We start from the raw sequence: 22,139 nt of genomic DNA, 5'->3' as shown, positions 1-22,139 counted from the left end.
TTCTTTCCTTTCTGTGTGAGCAGAAGTAACCCCACAAAGAGTCTCTCATGCAACCAACATGTACTAAAAGCAATGAGAGGTGTGCTTATATGTAGACACACTCATATATGCACAAACACAGAAAATAAATTACCTTAGAGAGATGTTGTGCAAATACTTCTGTATGCACACAATATAAATACATACTGGTGCTTAGAAAAAGCCCATGAATACTAAACTGTGATAGTGATCCAAGGAACACAAGAAACCCCAGCACAGCTAAAACTATTACAGGAGAGAATACTGATATATTACTTATAATTAAAAGATGGGATTCTAATCCAAGAAATATAATACCAAGAAAAATAAAGTGAAAAATATACTTTTGAAACTTATACTTAGGAAATAATCATCATCAAATTAAGGAGGGCGTAGAAGTGACAACTAATTTCAGCAAGGCAAACAGGACGTAGTCTATGCACAGTAATGGGTAAAGTATTTTCTGACAAATGAAAGAGATGTCACAATGATAGACAGCATCATATACCTTCAAAAACTGTAGTAGTTAAAAGTGATTTAAATGAATATAGCTGCCAAATATCTAGAGAATGAATATAAAGGTATGATGACTCAGTGTGAAAATGACCCTAAAGAAAGAATTAAAAAAAGAGGGGGGTTTAGAGTGGACGTACTTGTGTGTGTGTGTGTGTGTGTGTGTGTCTGTCTGTCTGTCTATTATAGATTATAAGGAGTACTTTTGATTATTTTTTACAATATAAAAATCTCCAGCAAGATAAATAGAGAAGTGGAACATAAATGGAAATCTATAAATGTTTATGCACACAGCATGGTAACTAAGGTCTGTAGAAACAAAGGCAATACAAAGTAAAACCTAAAGGAACAGAAGGTTTAAATCTAGGACAACAAGGAGCTACAAATATCAGAAACAGAATGATGGCCATGGTGACAGGGCAAGGACAGGTATTCTCCAGCTGAACAGGTTTGCTGTCACAACACAGCACCAGGTGGCACAGCCAATCACAGGATGCTTTTGCTCGTTCTAGGGTTCTGACATACCCTGGAAGGTCCAGCTCTTCCCTTCCTATGTCACAGCTACTGCACAGGATTCGGAACATCTCCCACAAAAACCCGAATCCCTGATTTTCTACGTTTGCTAGCACACAAACAACATCAACACTAAGCAGAATAGGGTACTAAGATGAAAACGCTCCTACAAAGGAATACTAAGTTAGGACAAAGTCTAGACAGGTGTACCATTCAAACATGGATATGGAGTTAATGAGGAAATGCCTCAATCATTTTAATGGTAATCATTTTTATGTCTAAAGTTTCCATATCTAAGGAAACTTTGGGGATTTGCTTCATATATTTTTGATCACAAAGATTACTCATGATACCATAGTTGTTAGACATGTGAAGTGAATCTGATAAAAATATCAATTTCCAAAACTGGATTGTACAATACTTTGTGTGTCTGTGGGGGGGGGGCAGTGGGGAGGTGTGCACACCCCAACAGGGAAGAACACTGTGTGTGTGCACGTGTGTGGTGTACACATTCCAACAGGAAAGAACACTGTGTGTGTGTGTGGTGTGTACACTCCAACAGGGAAGAACACTGTGTGTGTGCACGTGTGTGTGGTGTGCACATTCCAACAGGAAAGAACACTCTGTGTGTGTGCGTGCGTGTGTGTATGTGTGTGTGTGGTGTGCACACTACAAAAGGAAAGAATACTCTGTGTGTGTGTGTGCGTGCGTGTGTCTGTGTGTGTGTGTGTGTGGTGTGCACACTCCAACAGGAAAGAGCATGGCGCGCGCACAGGTGGGTGTATGTGTGCGTGTGCAGTGTACACACTCTAACAGGGAAGAACACTGTGTGTGCGTGGGGGGGGGCACACAAGGTAGACCTAGCTTCCTCTCACAGTAACAAGGTCTTGCTGAGAAGCCAGAGGCAGTAGAGAGGCCAGTTAGGCCACCTGTGGGAGTCCACAGGGTGGACAGGGCAGTCTGGGGTGGAGGTTCAGTGGGAAGGTGCTGGCCTTTTAAACTACCGATTACAAAGAATAAAAATGTGTGCAGAATGGGAGTTATAGGAAAGTGCTAGCAAATCAGATATTTGCCATCAGTGGATCTGTGGATAAAAGCCCTTGCTATGAGAACCTAAAGATCTGCAAGTGATCCCTGGAATCCATATAAAGGTGGGGGGGGGGAGAAATGACTATAAAATTGTTCTCTGATCTGTACACATGTATGCTGTGTGCTCCATCATCCACACAAATTGTACAGACAGGCGGACACACATACATATGTGCATATGGACAGACAGGCAGGAGATGGACACACACACACACACAATCCCAGGGAGGGACAAAGCAAACACCCCACTAAGGACAGTAAACTATCATACGGCAAACACAGCTACACAAGGCCGGATCACTGGATCTTTTTGAGGCAGGAGTTTATAGGTGCCTGAGGTGATGCCAAAGTATATCCCTTAAAATACCTTCTCTAGTAGTCAATTTCAAGTGGAAAATGTGTCCATTCTGCTTTAAACTTATGAAAAGCTTCCCTGAAACTGGTAGTTTTCTACTAAATGGGCAAATTCTTATGAGATCAGTTAGTTACGATTTTGTCTTTTATCGACTGTAACCTTTGAAGTCAGTCCCCGCAGCAATGCTCAGGGACATCCATTCAGTTCAGGGAGCTGAGTGGCAAGGACAGCCACATACAACAGGCTACACTCAGATGCCTGAGGACACAGGCTCTCTGCTTCCAGGTTAGCCCCTTGCCAGCATCCAGTACACAGGACACTGAGTCTGCTTTTTGTGAAGGTTACGCGTATTCTGCTTTATACATTTTTAAATTTAATCACTAACTTGATTAAAATCCTTAGTAAACTTCACTTAGCCATCTATGTGAGATATACATACAATCATGTGTGTAGAGGTTTATGTTATTCCTCCCATCCCTCTACAGCTAGGTGACGATGGCACTTGTGTAACACGTGTAAGGCCCTGGGCTCTACCTGTCACAAGAACAAAGACACAGAAGACTACCACCAAAACTCAGATGAGCTACATGAATAATCCACTTACAACTTTAGCTTGAAATAAACGACCTACAACACAATACTTTCCAGTTCAAGTAATTTAAATATACCCATACACGTATGTGAATAAATGATATTTTTATGGCAACTATCCAACTGAAACAGTTTTACAAACTTAAGGTTAGATAAGTAAAACTTTTATTGAGCTGAATATTTTCTTCCCTAGTATCTTGAATAGTTTGGGCCTGAGTACAAGCCTTATTTGAAGATGCTTACGGGAGAGAAGACTAACTATCAAACAGAACTGGCACCCACGCACGACAGTAGAGTTCAGTGGGACAGCTAGCGGCCTGCTCACGGGCTGTGTGTGGGGATGGAGACCACTTACATGGCTGAAAGGGGGGGTCCATCCCTCACACCTGGGACACCCGGGGACTGGAGGGAAGCCCCCAGTATGGGACATGCATCAAAGTGCCACTCCTGTAAGGAGTTCACTCTGGCTGCTTGCAAACACCCGCAATGCACAGCCACAGGGAACTTAGCAATGGGAAGGGACTCAAATCTTCTGCTACTTCTAACTCTGTGGCATATAAAAACATACTTGCCAAATATTAAACTTAAAATAATCTACCCATCTAATTACTTTTTAAAAGAGTATGGAATCTTTTTACAATTCTAAAGTTAGGTGATTAGCTTTGAAAAAAAAAAGAATGGAATACAAAGAATCCACGATGACCAGAACCACTGAATTCATCTCATAATCCACGACCAGTTGCTCAAAAATGCACTCTGAAATCCATTTAAAAATAATAACTGGTTCATTTCAACCCCTGCACACAATGCTTCCCTTTGTCCCTTGTAAGTCTCTCAAATGTCTTATTTTAAAGGAATATATAGTACTCCCGGAAGACATTTTCCCATTTCTATTCTCTCCGACTCCTGCGAGCCCTTGTTCTGTGTGATAAGGCAATCTCCTCCGGGATCTGAGCTGTGTAGTTTCGCACCACGAGTGACAAGGACTCGACTTGAATAACTGCTGTGCGCAGGTTGTAATTATGTCAGCTGGAGTGTTGAACAAGGGGACTGATTAATGTGAGCCCTGGCCCAGGCGCAGTCCCTATCAAAACCTCCGCGCGGGCCAGCAGTGGGGACGGGCTAAAGCAGAGAGACAAAGCATGCAGCATCGTCCATGATAGATGAATTGCTCCAACAGTCTCAGGCAGATGTTCCCGGACAGTATAATATACAATTACTCTGCCTTATCACCTTCCCAGGGACAATAAAGCTTCCTCCTTCTATAGCTCATGTGAGTGAAGGCAAAATTAGTTTTACTTTTACAACACTGACTCACTTATCATGTTGCCTTGATTGTGCTTTTACAGCTAAAGAAAACATATATTCCACTTTTAAACTCCAAAGAAAAAGACCTTAAAATAAAACTGAATCTTGTTTGGAGTCTCTCTCACATCAGAGATACACTGGTTTCAAAGATTGTTTTGTTAAAAAGAGATTCAAGAAAAGGAGTAAGATATGCATGCCTATGTAGTTAAAAACAAGTACAGACATATAACTCAGGAAGATTTGAATTGCATAATCATTACATTCACAACATCATTTTTCAAAGGCCAAGCAGAAATCATTAATTGGAAAGAACATGTAATTAAAAATATATATGTGCTGATATGGGCTACATATCTCGCGGGCAGATGTGAGCACAGCTCCCTGGGTCTGAGTCAATTCCCAATGACACAAACACAACCGCCACCCTTTGGCCTTCTTCAGGCCTCTTCTCAGGAAGGCTGTGCTGGCTCGGGAACAGGAGGCTTGCTTCTGCAGCCATTTTAGTAAACACAGCAAGAGTGTTAGAGCACACACGCTGCCTTAGCTTCTAACTGCAGACCAGTGTTAACAATGCACACAGAGTATGCCAAACAGATCTCAATGGGAAAAGGAAATGAGCCTCTGAGTTTGAAAGCTTACATAACTTGTTAGGAAATAAGTTAAAGCCCCATGTCCAGCCACAGCAGGCTTGTGTTGATCACATGTGTAACAAGACAAATGGCAGAAATCGTAACAGATTCAAAGGACAACCAGACAGCATGTGCCGGAATGCACAGACAGCCAGCATCGGCCTGTGGGGTCACATGTGTGACTTATTCCCACTTTTTAGTGGTTTAATACAACTGACACCAGCACTGGGCAGTTGTGATACACCCTAAGTCATGAAAACAAATCATATTCCTGCCTCACGCTGAGGAGTGATATATCTGCTTTCTCTTTCCATATTATACAGTCACTAACTCCAATGCCCATAAGACCCTCTGACATCCCTCTTGGCATGCCAGACCCCAGCCACATTATATGTTCCTGGAAATGTGGCAGTTTGAAGAAGCCAGGGGCCAATGTAAAAATAACTTTCAAAAGAAGTTTTAACACAATCTACACAGAAAAAAATACGCCTCTCATTGGTGAAGACATTTTATGATGTCCCAGTGATTACTTGGGAAAAGGCAAACAAATGGTAGGTAAAAGTCAATGGAATAGGCTGTAATGTATGAAAGAGTCCAGTGTCATTACAATAAACAACTCTGTACGTTGCAATTGGCTTATGATGTCACTGGAAAAACTGACATGCTCACACAAATTCTTTAGAGCAAGAAACATGTCATATTTTAAACTACACTTAGTGAGTATTCATTAAATGATCACATAGGACTCTTAGGTAGCAGCAAGCAAAATTTTAAATAAGAAAGTTAAAGCCTTCTATATAGATGCAAGGAAAGCTACAGAGATTGTGGCACTGCTCAGTGTTGCTGTAGTACAAGGAGACTACAGACGTAGCCGGGTCTCTTTCCTGCAGCAAACAGAAGGGCATCCCGCGTCACACAGGACCGCACCCCGCCATGGCGAGTGTCTGTTTTTATAACTTTCAATGTAACAATATCAAATTTGGTGCTGTGTGGTGCCCCACAATATATGAACTTCATTACACAGGTTGCTCAAAAGGTAACTAAAAGTAAATAAAATCAAGTTCCAAAGTGTGGCCAGAGTAGCTGCTGACCAGGGTCCCCTGCGCCCCCGCCCTAGTTCCCACGTCCTATGAACGCCAAGAAGCATGCATTCTTGTCACGGTTGTACCCAGTGTGCTAAGCCGTTCTCTGTGACGGAGAACCTCAGAAACAGGCTCCATTCCCTGAGCCCTCTTTCCTGGCGTTCCCGTTAAATCCCCCCAGACTACTTCTCAACCACACATGTACTGGCTATCTGTCCTCTCAGAGTGTTTGTACTGCTGTCAGGTTCAACACTGAGTACTGACTTGTGTTCCCATGGATCTCCTGAATGTGAAAAGGCAGGGAGACCCAGATCATACTTCAGAAAAAAAGTTGTTTAGAAGTGAGGCATATGGAAAAACAAAAAACCTAGGATTGCAAAAACTATCCTGTACAAAAAGGATCATCTAAGGGCATCACCATCCCCGACTTCAAGCTCTACTATAGAGCTACAGTAAGGAAAATAGCTTGGTATTGGCATAAAAACAGACAGGTAGACCAAGGGAATTGAATTGAAGACCCTGATATCAACCCACACACCCATGAACACCTGATTTTTTAACAAAGAAGCTAAAAAATAAAAAAATGGGAAAAAGAAAACATATTCAACAAATGGTGCTGGTATAGCTGGCTGTCAACATGCAGAAGAATGCAAATAGATCCATATCTATCACCAACAACAAAACTCAAGTCCAAATGGATCAGAAGCCTCAATACAAATCCGTCCACACTGAGCCTCCCCGAAGAGAAAGTGGGAGACACATTTGAGCACCTAGGCGCAGGAGACCATTCCCTCAACAAAGCCCCAATGGCACTTGGCCGCTTTCCTCTTTTCTTTTTGCCGGCACCTATGCAATCGCATTTCAAGTGGCCTCCCGTCTTCTGTTATCTCCCTCTCCTTCACTATCCCTAGCCCACCGGAGGGAGATTTCAGATGTAGAGACTGAGCACATCACTTGCTGGTCCACACACTCCCTGGCCGCCACCGCCACCGTGCTGGGTGTGTCCTGTCCAGCATGGGCAGGGCTAGTGTTTAGGCACTTACTTCTTCTCTTATGACATAAGTCCCTATGTGCTACAACACAGGCTTCTTGGAGAGAGAAGACAACTGAAATTGAAAAAAAATCAGTACACTTTAGAAATATAATATGACAGATTCATACTTAAAAACAAAAGACAGACTAACATTGTGAGTTTGGGGTAACAAAACAAACTTCCTAGGTTTAAATGCCACCCATTTTTCAGTTCACTTTAACCCAGAAACAAATTACATTACTTAAATATACACTTTCGGCCAGTCCCACATTTTCTCCAAATGGGAAAATCCTAATTTGTTTTATGGAATTTTTTATATTTGTTTAAAGTTACAACTTAAGACAGGAGAAACAAAACGTCATGAAGAGTTAATCAGCACACATGAAAAGCATGTGGTGAAAATAGTGTCCAAATCCACTGACGGGCAGAACGCAAGGCAGAGACTTCACAGACGCGCTAAGGAAAAGAGCAAATGTCCACACTCTGCATCATCTTGTTCTACACAAGGAGTTCAATCCATCAAAAGATAGGTTGCTACAGACGGCTGCTGTAGCAACCTGAGAGGGGAGAGGACCCGACAGAACCCCAGCTTATAAAGGACTCCATCACCATTTTCTAGCATTCAAAGGTTTTCTGCTTTATTTTCTTCCATGATGCCTATGTAGGTCCCAGAGAGACTATTTTAGAATAGGCTGAAATAAGGATATGAAAACAGAATGATAAATTTGGAATCCTAGCATTCTGAGCTAACTAAAAACAGGAGAGTTTTTAAGACACAATTCTTAAGTCACTGTGTGTTGAATGCCAGAGTGACGACATATACAATACTCTGCTGACTACTATCAGCCCCTCCATAGAGTTACAACTGTGTACCTAACAAGCTTTGTGGCATGAACTTTCTCCTAACTGCTGGGGATAGAGACAGTTACATGGGAAAGTGTTTTGTTGTGTGATAATAACCCTGGTGTCTGAGGAATAGTTATTATGCAAGAGACTATTGATCCAAAAATATTTTCTATTTTTTTCATCTCTAAGGCCTTTCTTCCTATCACAATACATACAGATATATCTAACTACCACCCCAGGGACTGTCCATAGTAATTCCTTGTAGAAAGACCATCCCCAAAGATAGCTTTGGCCCTCTATTAACGACTGAAATTGGGATTCAACAGCAGCAGGTTAAATAAACATGTTTATCTGGATTCTACTTTAAGAGATAGCAGAGGGAATGTGTGGTCATTTTGTGTTGACAATGGCTCTTCTAATTAATCTGTGATCTCAGCGCTGCTTTAGCTGCATCAATAAACACAACCCCTCACCTGTGCTGACAAACAATAGGCGGTAAGGAAGACTGTCTTCATTTAAAGACAGAAGACAGCTTATAATCCGTAATGCTGTGTGATCTGCTACATCATTCCACATATCACTTGTTAACACTCATTACAATTTTGGAATAAAAGTATTACTAGTACCTAAAGTGCAGGGATAACTAATGGGCTGAAAGAGCATGTAGTATGCCAGGGACATACAAATAATTAAAAGTCTATAGGTTTGTGTGTTACAGTAGAGACAGAGAAGTGTGAATAACACAAGCTGTGTCTGAAGATCATGTCAGACAAAACACAGAGACAATGCAAAGTCAAACTAAAAAGCCCAAAGCTAGAAACAGTGACATGAGCGAGATAGATGGAGATGGCAGGGACTGATCGCTGCAGGAAGAGCTCTGTCTCAGTGAATGAGACACAGCTGACAGACAGAAGGCAAGGTCTCCACACGGAGAGCCTTCAAGACCATGCATGGATGGGCACAATGACGCAGGCAAGGTCTCATTCGTGAGGCAACACCAAAGAAAATTCTACCAACACTTACCACAAACTTCTACCCAAATGGAACCTCCACTCAGACAGACGCTAGGAGAATACTTGAGCAGCATTTATTCACTACACAGCCACAACACTGACATCTGCCTGTGACAGGCTGAATTGTGTGCAGGTGGCAGGCAGGCTGGCACTACTCACAGGGTCTAATCCGTGCATGTATTCTAGAAGAAATCAGAGTTTGAAGGAAGCCTTGCACTCACCATTACCTTACCAAAACTACGAGCCAAACCCAGGATCGCAGTCCTACAGAGTAATGGGTAAGGCTCTACCATCTGAGCGCTGACCATCAAGGAAAGCAGCATGACAGAAAAAGGGAACAGAGGAAATGCAGGGAATTAGACAGAGAAGCAGCACATAGTTAGTCATGACAAAAAAGTCTGACCCGAAGGTTCTTGTGATCTGAATGGGAGGAACCATTTTGAGATCGTGGAACTCTAATATGAACATCATAAATTTTCATTTTCATTTTATAATTTCTATGACTTTCATAATTTGATAAAATTAAATGAAATAAAAATATTTAATGCTTACTCACATTTATTCTAAAAGAAATTGCTTGATTCTTTTCACATGTCTAATTTCATTTTCTTTCTCTTGTATACAACCATCTTTTCCCTCTCTTACTATTCAGAGGCAAACCTGAGCAGCACAGGAAGCCATGGGAAGGAAAATAGGAACTCTCTCAAGAGATGATCCAAAAGGAGAAAATTACCCCCTGTGGACTGTGTCTCCTAACTCAGGATGCTACAGAAACAAATCCCAGACAAGAACAAAGAATCCTGCTGTACACTGAACTTGCAATGACACAGTGCCAACAAACATTCGTCCTATATTTAATTATGTGTAACACTGTTCCTAAATGACTATTATCATGCATGACCTAAAAACATTTTTGTACCTGACATATTTTATAGAAATGTATATTTCAGAAATTAAAATAACATTTCAAGTATAAAGGATTTGCTTATGTATCTTAAAACTTCCCTAAACATGTCAAATCATAATTAAAGGTAAGACTAAATTCCACTAAGTTAAAAATATTTATTCCCCAAAGTTTCTAGTGTGGACACAGGTTCTAAACACTTTCAAGAGCCGCCAAGACCTTGCACTTGGGCCCCACGCATTAACACCTAGCCAGTCGCTTGCTGGGAAAGCGGAGCAGGGTGAGATGAGCAAGAACTGAGAACCCGGAGTGCCCAGGGAGACTTGGAGGGGAGATGCAGCTCTGTCAGTGAGGATGGTACCAACTTCACTTCCTGCTCATGTAAGAAAGAGAGACGCTCTTGAGACACCAAACTGATGCGCTAACATTTAGCCAGGGTGCTAAATCAGCTACCAAGTAAGAAGAGAAAATGGAGAAGAGAGTTCCTAGAATTTAACAAAACAGAGGTGAGTCCTCAACGTGAGGTAGAAATTTACTGCCTACCTTCATGAGGTACAAGTATTTCTATTGGGGAATATTTTCACGCTGTGAATTTTAAAAATTCTGTGTATAAACTAAAATACTAAGAATATTGTACAAAACAGGGCACAGGTTTAGTTAAGACAGCTAAATTTTGAGGAAATTTTAAGGGAAACAATGAGGATACTTCAAGTTCAATAATAGGAACACAATGAAATGGCTTTAAATTTATTTTCTGCAATTTAATAAATGAGATCTAAAATACTTAAGACTGCCTTTCCACTTTGAATAGTGTAGTAAGATGACTTACATCTTCTGTTGTATCATTGTTTACTATCTGTTCGTATCTCCTACATAAATCATAAAGAAACCAAAGAGAATCTAGGAAGATAAGCCTCACCAAACCAACCAACCAAACAACCAAACAAACAAACAAAACCCTCAGTGGCAGCCACATCAGCCAAGCTCATTTACTCTCATTCAAGCCAATATAATACATGAAATACATAGTTCTCAGTTACAAATCTGATGGGTAGTTGGTGATATTATCATATTCAACACTATACTTATGTCACATGAAAGGTTGGACTGCCTCTTGTTAACACAGAGATGACAATACAGAACAAAAGGAAAGAAAATGTAGAGCAATGTAAAGACTTTCATTTTCGTGTAAAATCAAATCTAAGAATTTGCTACATAAATAACACAGCGGGACTGTGTGCTATGTGTCTAAATTTAGGCTTTGAAATTATAATGTGGAGTAATTAATGCTGAGAAGTTATGATGAAATACACTGATGTGTAATGGATTAGACTTCTGGATATTTTAGACAGGAAAAGCAACAGAAAGGGGTCCATGTTTACATCTAAATAGAATGAGATGTCATTGCCTAAATTAATAATGCAAACTTGAAAAATAGCCTCAGGTTCAAAACACCAATTATAAAATTCTTTTGTAAACAAATCTGCACTCATATTTTTCATGAATAATTTTAACCAGTAGCATTGGTGTGCTAATGTACAATTTATAAAATGAGAAATATATTTTCAAATACAATTTAAATAATATTTCAGTCTCCAATGCTGGTTAACTCCCTTGCAGATAATAACAAGGAAGGGAGTAGGAAGTAGGACAGGGACAGTTTGGGTATGGGATGTACAGTAGGATGTGTACAGGAAAAGTACTGAAATACCTGAGTGGAAGACATTCAGGGGGGAAGAACAACACATACGCCTTTTTAGGAAACACGCGAGCACCCTGCTGCAGTCACTATGCCCATCACACACACAGAAATGTGCCACGAGGAGGACAGCATTCCCTGTGAGTCTGTGGATAGCAAAGCTATCACACTCTTTCTGCTTTTTCTCATTAAGGAACAGAAAACTCTGTTCAAATTTCCACAGTTCATGCGTGCTTTAATGCAGCTGCTGTTTCAATATTAATGAAATTGTTCACTAAAAGCCAACCACAGCACACAGAAGCCTACAGCTTTTGAGTGAATAAAAAAGCTTCAAACCGTTCATTTTCAGAAAATAAAGTCATGCAAATGTTTCACAAAAAAAAGACAAAAATCAACCTTTACAGGAAATATTTGAAAAAGTGACTTAATGGATAAAAGTACCCGGGAATTAATTCACAGACAGTGGAGCCATTCCTAAGAAAACGCTATCTGCTCTTCAACAGCGTCTCACAGGATGCAAAGACAGTGTCAGCAGGCACACAGGAGCTACTGTGAATCAGGGATGCTTTTGTATGACACAAGGTGCACTGGGGACACATACTATGACCTTAACCTTAACAAAGGGTACAACGTTCTTTCAAACCAAGAGAATCAGAAGTATGAGGAAATACACCTGTGCATACAAGGACCATGAGTCTACCGAAGTGCACTGACAAAAAAGATCCAAATGATAAACTCTGTCAAAAGACTTCATCCTAAAATCTAAAAACTTAACTCTAAGTCATCAGCATGCAATAAGACCTTTAAGTAATATTCAGCATAAACCCCTAAGTTTAAGCCATAAGTATATGCCATAAAATACAACATAAGTAATAGACATGTATAAAGTATAAAGTATTTAATATACTGATCATTGCAAGTCAGTGTGTCTTGAGGTCACATAGGTGTTACAATTGTGTTACAGGAGAATGATTTCCAACTGAGGCATTTTGAAACAGCAAACTGTCCCAGCAATTATAAGGGAATTCATTTTGGATTTTAATAATTTCTAAGTATTGTAGGAACTTATTAAGATTCAGTCTTGAAATGGATTATGAACAAAATTTCCACACACCATAGATGTGCAGGACATGGAAGCTGTAGTTAACACTCTGCACATGACCTGTGACTGAAAGATGGAATGAAATCTATGGTCTTGCTAAAATATAAAACGAATGGCAAACAGACATTTGGGTTTGCTATGTACCTCCACACGCCAGGCTTGCCTAGGTCCTAGCTTCCTACATGGTGTTAATGAATCTGGGAATGTGGAGGCTCACAAAAATTCTAGAAATCATAAAAGATTTCTGGACCCCCAATAACTCTGCCCATACACACACACACACACACACACACACACACACAAAATCAAACTCAAACTCACAGTGGAGCACAGGTTTTTCTGGCAAGTGACATGTCACGACACCATTGTAACAACGCTGCTGAACACACAAGAAGCATGCTTAGTACTCCACATGTCTCTGCTCCAAGAGAGTTCAAATGCTTCCTGTTGAATTCAAGACTGTGGTATGTTTAAATGGTGTTTTTACTGTCCATACAATTTTTTACTATCATAAAAACATAATGGTTTATTTAAAAAAAGCCTTAATATTTTCCTACTGTCAGTCCTAGACATGAAAATATTAAATTAGGGTGCCTTTGCATCATATAGTATTAGTGGTGCTGAGTACTTAAGTTCAAGAAATCCGACTATGATCAATTATGGAAAACACTGACGAGGCCCCCACGCACAATCTAAGCACATTATTTACGCATGTAACAATGAACAGGCGCACCCATCAACCCATCATTAGGATGCAAATTGCTTTTCTTAATGTAGAATCATGTGTATAACAAAAATTCTTTAAATCGTCTAATATTAAATATCAGTGAGAGTTGATCAGTATTCTAATTTTGTACACACATACATCCTGCACTCAGTACTATTTCTTTGGCCAGAAGTGGTTTAGTTACCAGAAGAGACAGCTTAAGAAGCCCCGCTCTTGACTGTGCTGGTCATCCTGTTCCCTGTTTCTATACTTAAGAAAAAAAACAATGCTTTTCTAGTTCTAACGCTGTGTGTGTGTGTGTGTGTGTGTGTGTGTGTGTGTGTGTGTGTTCTAACTCTGTGTGTGTGTGTGTGTGTGTTCTAACTCTCTGTGTGTGTGTGTGTGTGTGTGTTCTAACTCTGTGTGTGTGTGTGTGTTCTAACTCTGTGTGTGTGTGTGTGTTCTAACTCTGTGTGTGTGTGTGTGTGTGTTCTAACTCTGTGTGTGTGTGTGTGTGTGTGTGTTCTAACTCTGTGTGTGTGTGTGTGTGTGTGTGTGTGTGTGTGTGTGTGTGTTCTAACTCTGTGTGTGTGTGGGGGGTGGTGGTAAATGTATAAAAATATATGTGGTAGTAAAAGAATAAACCCATATGGGGCTACACCACCCCTATTATAAATGGACACTCTACTTGTATAGAAGTTCACTGAGTTGTACCTTTATGTCTGGTTAATTTTGGTATGTGGATTTTTTATTTACTTGTGATTTTTTTTAACATGAAGTTTTAAAATAAACTAAATAATATATAAAAAAAATCTATAGTCATCCTACCAAATAGCATGGGGGGGGGAACAATTTGAAGCATACTTAATAGGTAAGTTATCCTGAAAACATTTAGCATTATTAATAATTACCTGGCATCGCCTCATTCATGAAAATTGTGTTATGAATCATGACTTATTTGTATCTTATTTCTTAAAAAATGTTTTATCAGCTGAGATTGAAATTGTGTGGTGAAAAGTTTACCTAACACACCCAAAGCCCTTGTCTAGAAGCTCAGGATTGTAAGAAAAATGTCTTATGGCATTCATAGCAAATGATTTACATTTCTTTTAAAGCAATGTCTGGAAACTTGGGATCCTGGGGGCTATTGTAAATGGTATCATCTTTTCAAAAAAAGATGTATTTATTTAATAGTGTGTGTGTGTGTATATTGCCTGCATGTGCACGTGTGTATGTCTGAGTATATGTGTGCACAGAAACGAGACAAATAAGTACAGGGTCTGAGCATGAGAACAAGTGCCAGCCCCGAGAGCTGGGACATTTGTAACACTGTACTCTTCCCAAATCTTGCCCACACAGGAGCTTGAAAATCCATTTAGTTACATTTCCCAGAGGTTCAACCTCAAGACCAATGCTCCCAGAGGTTCACTTCTTTGAAGAATATACACTAAGTAGTCATTGTGTTACAGGCACGGGAAAAGCCATGGGCTGGCCTGGCAGAGGTAGACTACCCAACATCTAGACTAGAGCTAGACTTTCCTGAGCAAGAAGTGGTCATAACTGGGAAGCCTGGACGCAGTCAGATTGGACACTTGAGTGTGTGCATAAGCTCACGTCCACAAGGGTCCATACGGAGGGCTTATCAGTAGTGAAGCCACGGATGACAATGGCTGCCCTAAGAGCTGAAGAGTGTCTGACCCTGAACCCCGACAGCCTGTGCCTCCCCACTTCCCACAGCAAAGACGTGGCTACCCAAGCAATGGCCATAGACAGCTTCCCCGCCGCAAGACCCTTTGTTGTGTCATACTTTCATTTAAGCTGTAGTGAATACACATGACAGATCTGAACTATGCTTGTTACGAATGAGTACCACTTCTACCATTTTATAGGCAGCTTTGTACATCATCTTATTTGAAACATCTCTACCACTTAAAATAACCTGGACACCACAGTTCTGGAGGAAGGCTGCTGATACAGAAAGGTAGTGACAACATGCTTAAGATGAGAATGAAAATTTATGCTCAAATTCCTCCTTCAAAATAAGAACAAAGCACAGGGTATATGCACAGGGTATAAACTAAAGCATTTAATTAAAAAACGAGGTTTAATAAGGAACATTTTATAACTGTGTTTCTCCTTTACCGGCAACACAGCTATGGTATAAGCTCTGTAATAAAGTAAAAAAGACTTGAAAATGTTTTTTTAACAGACTCCATATTCATCAAGAAGTTAGAATTTCTAGGCTACCTCTAATCAGATCGCCATTTCCCCAAACTTCCAAGAAATAGCACTCTAGTGTTATGTATAGACATAGCCCATAAAATGTTGAATGACTAAATAATTAATGAATGAAATATATCTGTAATATCTCTGTTCTATTCAATGACCTTTCACATAAAAATTAATGCAATAACATGGATGATAATCGAGATTGTGGCAATATATTTGCCAAATGCACAGGTTACCTCCACAGTCATACAAAAACCTGCTTTTGAAGAAATCACCACATTTAATACACATGCTCTAATACTCATTAGAAGGCTGGTGTTTCCCTGTCCTGCTAAAGGAGGTATGTGGCAGTCAGCGTGGAAAGCAACAGCCCCGGGCACAGCCCCTTGGCTCACACAGGTGCCACTCAGCTGCCTATAGTCCACTGCATCACAGACGGCACATGAGGCTCCTCTCTCCTGCTCTCTCTAGGGCCACCTGACCTGGAAACAAGCTCCCTTTCCCATTCTCTGTCACCGCGCCTCTCAGGGAGCAGGCTGAGCAGAGCAGCCAGGACCTCCACCAAGCTCTCGGCACTGAAAGGCAACCGCTGCCTCCTCTTGGAATATGCACCGCAAAGGCGATCCTGCAACACCTCCTACTGCACAGCTGAGATTAGAGACAAGGTGGGCCCAGACACATCCTTTTGCACAGACCCCTCCAGTCAATGTTATACCTGTTTCTCGTGACTCACTCACGAGTGACGAGAGCTGCAGCTGCACCATACAGGCAGAAAGAACTCCTTACCCCACCTTCCGGTCGCACAAACGCCTTTGCTCAAAGCCAAGGTCTTATCACACACTTGCTGAATAGTGGATTGCTAGCAATACACCCTAAAAGTCAGCAGTGAAACAAATGCCGAAACCATGGGAGAAGAAGGGATTATAAAACCTAAGCACTAGGATTGTGAAAACAGAAATATATACATACATGTATGTATGATTTTATCATGTGGAAGCATGCTATCATCATGTCCACGCACAAGATATGTGCTATGTAAGTAAGGCCTGTGCTATAGCATCGGTGTAGTTGGCCAAGTGCAATGAATAGCCTAGAGGCTAAAGAAGGAGGCTCTTCAGTGGAAGGAAACGGCTATTTTAAGGAAATCTATCACCAGCTTTCTCAGTTCTACAGTGAGGCTAAGACTGTTCTGAAAAATGTCTGTGTTTTAAAACTTGACTGAGGTCGGGAATTGGATACCTTGCCGAGGGTGCACTGCCCACTACAGTACACTAAAGCACATCAGAAGAGCTAAGTTCTGCCAGACTGAACGTTCTCCAGCGGCACGTCTGACCTTATTACCTGTAGTCACACCAAGGACACCTGTAGGGCTTCTCTCCCGTGTGCACACGCTTATGACGAGTCAAATGTGACTGGGTTGTAGAGGCGAAGTTACACTCGTCACATTTGAAAGGCTTTTCTCCTGTAACAAGAAATGAATACATGAATAGTAACTGGCATGAAACATCCAAGCTCAAAACTAACATAGGAAAAGTATGCATCTATAAAATGTTACCAATATTATTCAGTGGATTCCAGAAAGCTAGAGAATATTACTAACCTTTTTAATATTGGCTATTAGCAAGGTATATAATGTACTGTACAAACAGGACTAGAGGTTATAAGTATAGTGCAGGATTCTGTAATCATTTTAGAAACCATGCTACAAGAGAGACATTCCAAATATCTCAATGAGGTTAAAAACATCACAGAACAGACATACAGTTGAATACCAGTTGTAAAATAATAAACTCCTAGCATTAATTATGAAGAAAAATGAAATGAAGCCTTACTTGCATAAGTGCTAGAAGTAAAAGTTATAATAACTGTGGGGCAGAGGGTACGGAGGCTCAAAAGAGCAAATGAGACAACACTAATCCCATGCTAAGATGAAACGATCCTGTGGAGACAGAGCCAGGGTGGACGAAAGTGAAGCCCAGGGCTGGCCTGAGACAGAGCCCAGCGCCCATCCATCGGTGCCCGGTTTGCCCACTCCACAGTCACTCAGGTTCTCATTTCCTTCGGTACACTGGCTGGGGAGCAACTGACCCAAGCCCGCTTAATGTCAATTAATATAAACTCAAATTTGAAACCTAATACAACCCAGCCACTGAAAGAAATGTCTTGGTATAATTGGAATAGCAAAGAAATGTGAACCTACATTTTTAAGTACAACTTTTATCAAAACTCAATATAGATTATATATTTTGGATGCAATAATAAATTGAAATGAAATGCACTAGAAGCATAAAATATATGTCAAACACCAGTCTTGGAACAAAGAGTAAAATAATGCCATAATAACTTTATTTATAAATGATAATCTTGATATTGCTGGTTAAGATAAAAATTACAAAACTCACTTTACCTCTGACTTTCCCCTATTCTGTGGCAGCCAAAAAACACAGGTATCCTATTACGTTTCTCCTCACAGTGGGGAGGAAGTGAATGTCACCCCTGTAGTCCTCGTTCAGGTAATGTTTGCAATACATTCTTTACTGAGCAATTTTACATCTACAACACATTAGCGCTATGTTTCAATAAGTCCACTTTTTATTTCTAGCTTTTCATAATGGTACTGTACGTACACTTATATATTTAAAACTGAAGGAAAGTATCTTCCTCTGTGTGTGTGTGTGTGTGAGTGTGTGTGTGTGTGTGTGCACGCGCTTATGTGTGCAAGTGCTTGTCCACAGCACAATGTAGCACTCAAGGGACAATAACTTCTCCGGATCAACTCCATCTGTCCAGCACCTAGACTTACTGAACCATCTGATCAGTCTGATTAATAACTGAAGGGCTCTGGCAGGCCTCCCCCCATCCCTCCCTCTGTCTTGCTAAGAATAAGAACCCTTAGATTGCATTCCTAAAGCTATCTCCCAAGGTCCATTCCCTTATTTGGCCACTTCCTCCTCCTGAGGATGACTATCAAGGTCTGGCTACCCAAGTATTGAAGCCAACAATCAAAAATCCCCTTTGCCTCACTTAGTTAACAGGCCCAATTAAAATTAAGCACCTCACCCTAACATGGAGTTCACCTTGGACCTTTATAAACTGCCATTTTGCTATGGGCCTCGTCTGTCTTCTCCATCTAGAGGCAGTCCTTTGTCCCCAGGACAAATGTCCCTGTCCCTTCTCCCTGGCTCCTTACCTTCTGCTTTTCCTCTGTCTCCTGTCTCTGTCACTTATCCCTGTGCTCTGCCTCCTTTGTGCAGAGAATTTGCTCTTGGGGACCCTGAGCCAATACTTAGCCTTTCAATAATAATTGGAATTATTATTATTAAACTATTAAAGATACTTGTTGAAAGATGTTTGCCCCAGACTACCCTAGGTCAGTGTGGCCGTTAGGAAAGACGCCTGCTCTACGCTATCTCAGTCTTCCTTCATGGCCTCGCACATTGCTGTATGAATGTCTAACTTATACACACACACATCCACTTGAGGGCATTCATCTCACTGGCAGCAGAGCGGTGCGGCTAGTGGAAGCCAGGGGTACTGCAGCCCGGGTTGTGTCCCATCTCACTTGCTGTCAGACCACTTGAGAAAGAATGCAGGATAACAGTGAGGGTTACAGTGACAGAAAAGCAGAGAAAGAGCTCTCTGAGCAGAGTGCCAAGTGACCCAGCAGCCACAGCCTTGCCCAGGGACTCTTCACTGCTCATTTCTAAACCTTAGGTCAAAGAACTTAAGTCACAGTAGATAACACAATTTTAATGTTTGACATAACACACACAGACACATACACATGGACACACAAAAACACTCATAGCAATAACTTAAGCTCATCACAATGGCGGGACTTGGTTTAATACAAGAAATGATATACAATATTTGTATTGTAGTGTGATGGGAACTAATACTATCTGTTCAAATTTAATTAAGAATATTCTACTCCTGGAAATAGATACGTAACTAAACACAAGCACAAAAGTAAATATTGTATTTTTAGAGCTGAATTTGTACACGAAAACCAGCATTTTAGTTGAGCATCAATGCCAACCTACAATTTACATGAAATGAAAGAAAAGCAACAAACATATGCTGATTATTTATTCAATTTGATATCATCTGTCTAGATAATGCAGTATTTCAAAAGGGTATCATTGGCAATTTCACAATATATAAACATAGGTTTCATTTTTATTGGTGAAACTACTACCAGAATCAAGATAATAAACACCATTTACCCATAAAGGATTCCCTGATCTGCCATTCACCAGATTGCTGCAAGGCCAAACCTCACCTGTTTTCTCCTATTCTATGTAATCATTATCTTCTAGACATTTATATAAAGAGAACATACATATAGTCCATGTAGTCCATGGCATATCGTTTACTACAGAGTTGGGTTTTTGTGTGTGTGTGTGTGTGGGGGGGGAATTCAGCTATATTGCTAGGATATAAATTACTTTTCCCTCAGGGACTGTATTGATTATCTCATGGTTTGTTTGTGCTTCTAACTCAGTCTTTCTCAACCTGTGGATCGCAACCCTTAGGGGACTACATAACAGATATCACGCATATCAGAGATTTGCATTACAATTCACAACATCACAAAAATTATAAGTATGAAGTAGTAAGAAAATAATCTCATGGCTGGAGGTCAACACAACATGGAACCCTGAAACATGAGAACCTGTATTAGAGGACGGCAGCATTGGGAAGGCTGAGGACCACTGATCTAACTGAAGGACATCTGAGGGTCCCTGTAAACTGTCAACAATAGATAGGTATGCCATTGTATAGACATGTTGCCTTTCAGTCTTGAGAAATTTCCAGAAGTGGTATGGCTATATGTATTTATGCTGGGGTGGATACCAAAGGACTTTCTGAAACTGTCTACCATTTTACATATTCTCAGCTGCACACGAGAGTTCCCACGATCTGATATGGTCAGTGCTCTAACCCTGCACTTCCCAATGGACAGTGGCGTCTGCCCACACGCTTACTGGCCACCACTAGTTGGCTGCCTCCCTCCTCGGCAGTGTTGAGAGGCCTCTTCTGTCCCAGACGGAAATCCTTGACCGCGATGACGTTTACGATCCTAGCAGATTTTCTCCCAGTCTGTGACTCTTTTCTTTCTCAGTGCCATTAGTGATTGCTTTTATATAAAATTTCCAACTTATTAATTTATTACTTTACACTTTTCATTTATTTGTTCTTTTGTAAAGCATGCTATTACCATAATAATAATTTTTGATGATTCCAAGTCACTTTTTTTTCTGTAGAGTTTATATACAGCTTAGAATGTATAATTAATTATTCTGTATACAGTATGAAGAATGTCTTTAAGCTCATTTTACTGAATAACAGATACCCGATTAATCCAATATTACATGCTGAGTGGTATAAACTACCTTGATTTCCCTATAAAAATCAATTGAGAACACAGGTTTTGATTTTTGTTACACTGACAAATATGTCTTCCTTGATGCTAATACTTGGTAATTCTGACTATTGTCACTTTAGCCTTGAGGGTAGGAACTCTATTCCTTTTCAACCTTGTTTCATTATTTCAGACTTTTGCATTTCTATAAGAATTTTGAGTTAGTTTTACTGATTTAGAAAAGGAGTTTGCAAGGCTCAATGTGGCAAGAACCTAAGTCTTAGCAATGGTACCCATGCCATTTCCCTAATTTAGGACTCATTTAAATACAATAATCAGTGATTCTTGTCTTCCAATGGGATGGTCTTGGAGTATCTTCATGAGACTTCTGAGTATCATGCCATGTTTAAAGATAACTGACATGTAACCTATGCACAACGGACTCATGCACATATGCCATTCACGTAGTAACACGGTCCATGGCAGGAGCACAGCTAGCTATTGTTCTGCATATAATGAACCACACTATGAGAACAGCTGTATTTGGTCACTGAGATACTTACAGCTGTATGGCCGTTCTCCCACCCAGTTAGTCTACGCACCTGTGCCTGCTTCCACACGGCTGTTTCCTTCACTGTAGTGCCCTTGGGAGCATCTGCAGGTTATCCACTTCGCATGAGTGTGGCGGGCACACAGAAGTAGTGAACGGTGGCACCAGAGACCCTACTAGGTTGGTGTACAAATTAAACATCTAAAGAACTCTAACTTAATTTTCTTGGTTTGGAAGCTTAACGTTGCTTTAAATATGTGATTAATGTAAGATCTTTCATTTAAGCCTTTCATGAAATTTCTGGTGACACTTTAAAAATATACACATTTATAAAATGTCATTTCTAATAATTTAATTAGAAGTTTACAATCAGCTACTATTGTATTATGGTAAACTGGAGGCTGCCGTTTCATATTTGCCTTGACGGCACCAGATTAAATTTGGTATATTAACATGTTTTGAATTATATACAGGCTGGCAGGGAAATATATGATGCAACTAACTTTGTACAAAATATTATGCATAGAAATACTCAGGAGAAGACTCAGTCCAGACACAGCTGAAATATTGATAGGGTACATGCCAACTTATATA

At 40.4% G+C, this 22,139-nt stretch overlaps 1 protein-coding gene across 1 annotated transcript in view; it reads right to left on the bottom strand.

The window, feature by feature from the left end:
* Positions 1 to 22,139, bottom strand: part of Znf407 (zinc finger protein 407) — a 336,809-nt gene that overhangs the window by 109,305 nt on the left and 205,365 nt on the right. The window contains exon 6 of the mRNA XM_051202035.1: positions 16,972 to 17,092. Within this exon, the coding sequence (XP_051057992.1) occupies positions 16,972 to 17,092 (121 nt within the window). The remainder of the gene's footprint in view (positions 1 to 16,971; positions 17,093 to 22,139) is intronic.

This window comes from Phodopus roborovskii, unplaced genomic scaffold (genome assembly GCF_943737965.1).
Source record: "Phodopus roborovskii unplaced genomic scaffold, PHOROB, whole genome shotgun sequence".
Taxonomy (NCBI): domain Eukaryota; kingdom Metazoa; phylum Chordata; class Mammalia; order Rodentia; family Cricetidae; genus Phodopus; species Phodopus roborovskii.
Note: the sequence above shows the minus strand (reverse complement) of the source record. Positions and strands in the feature narration are given on the sequence as shown.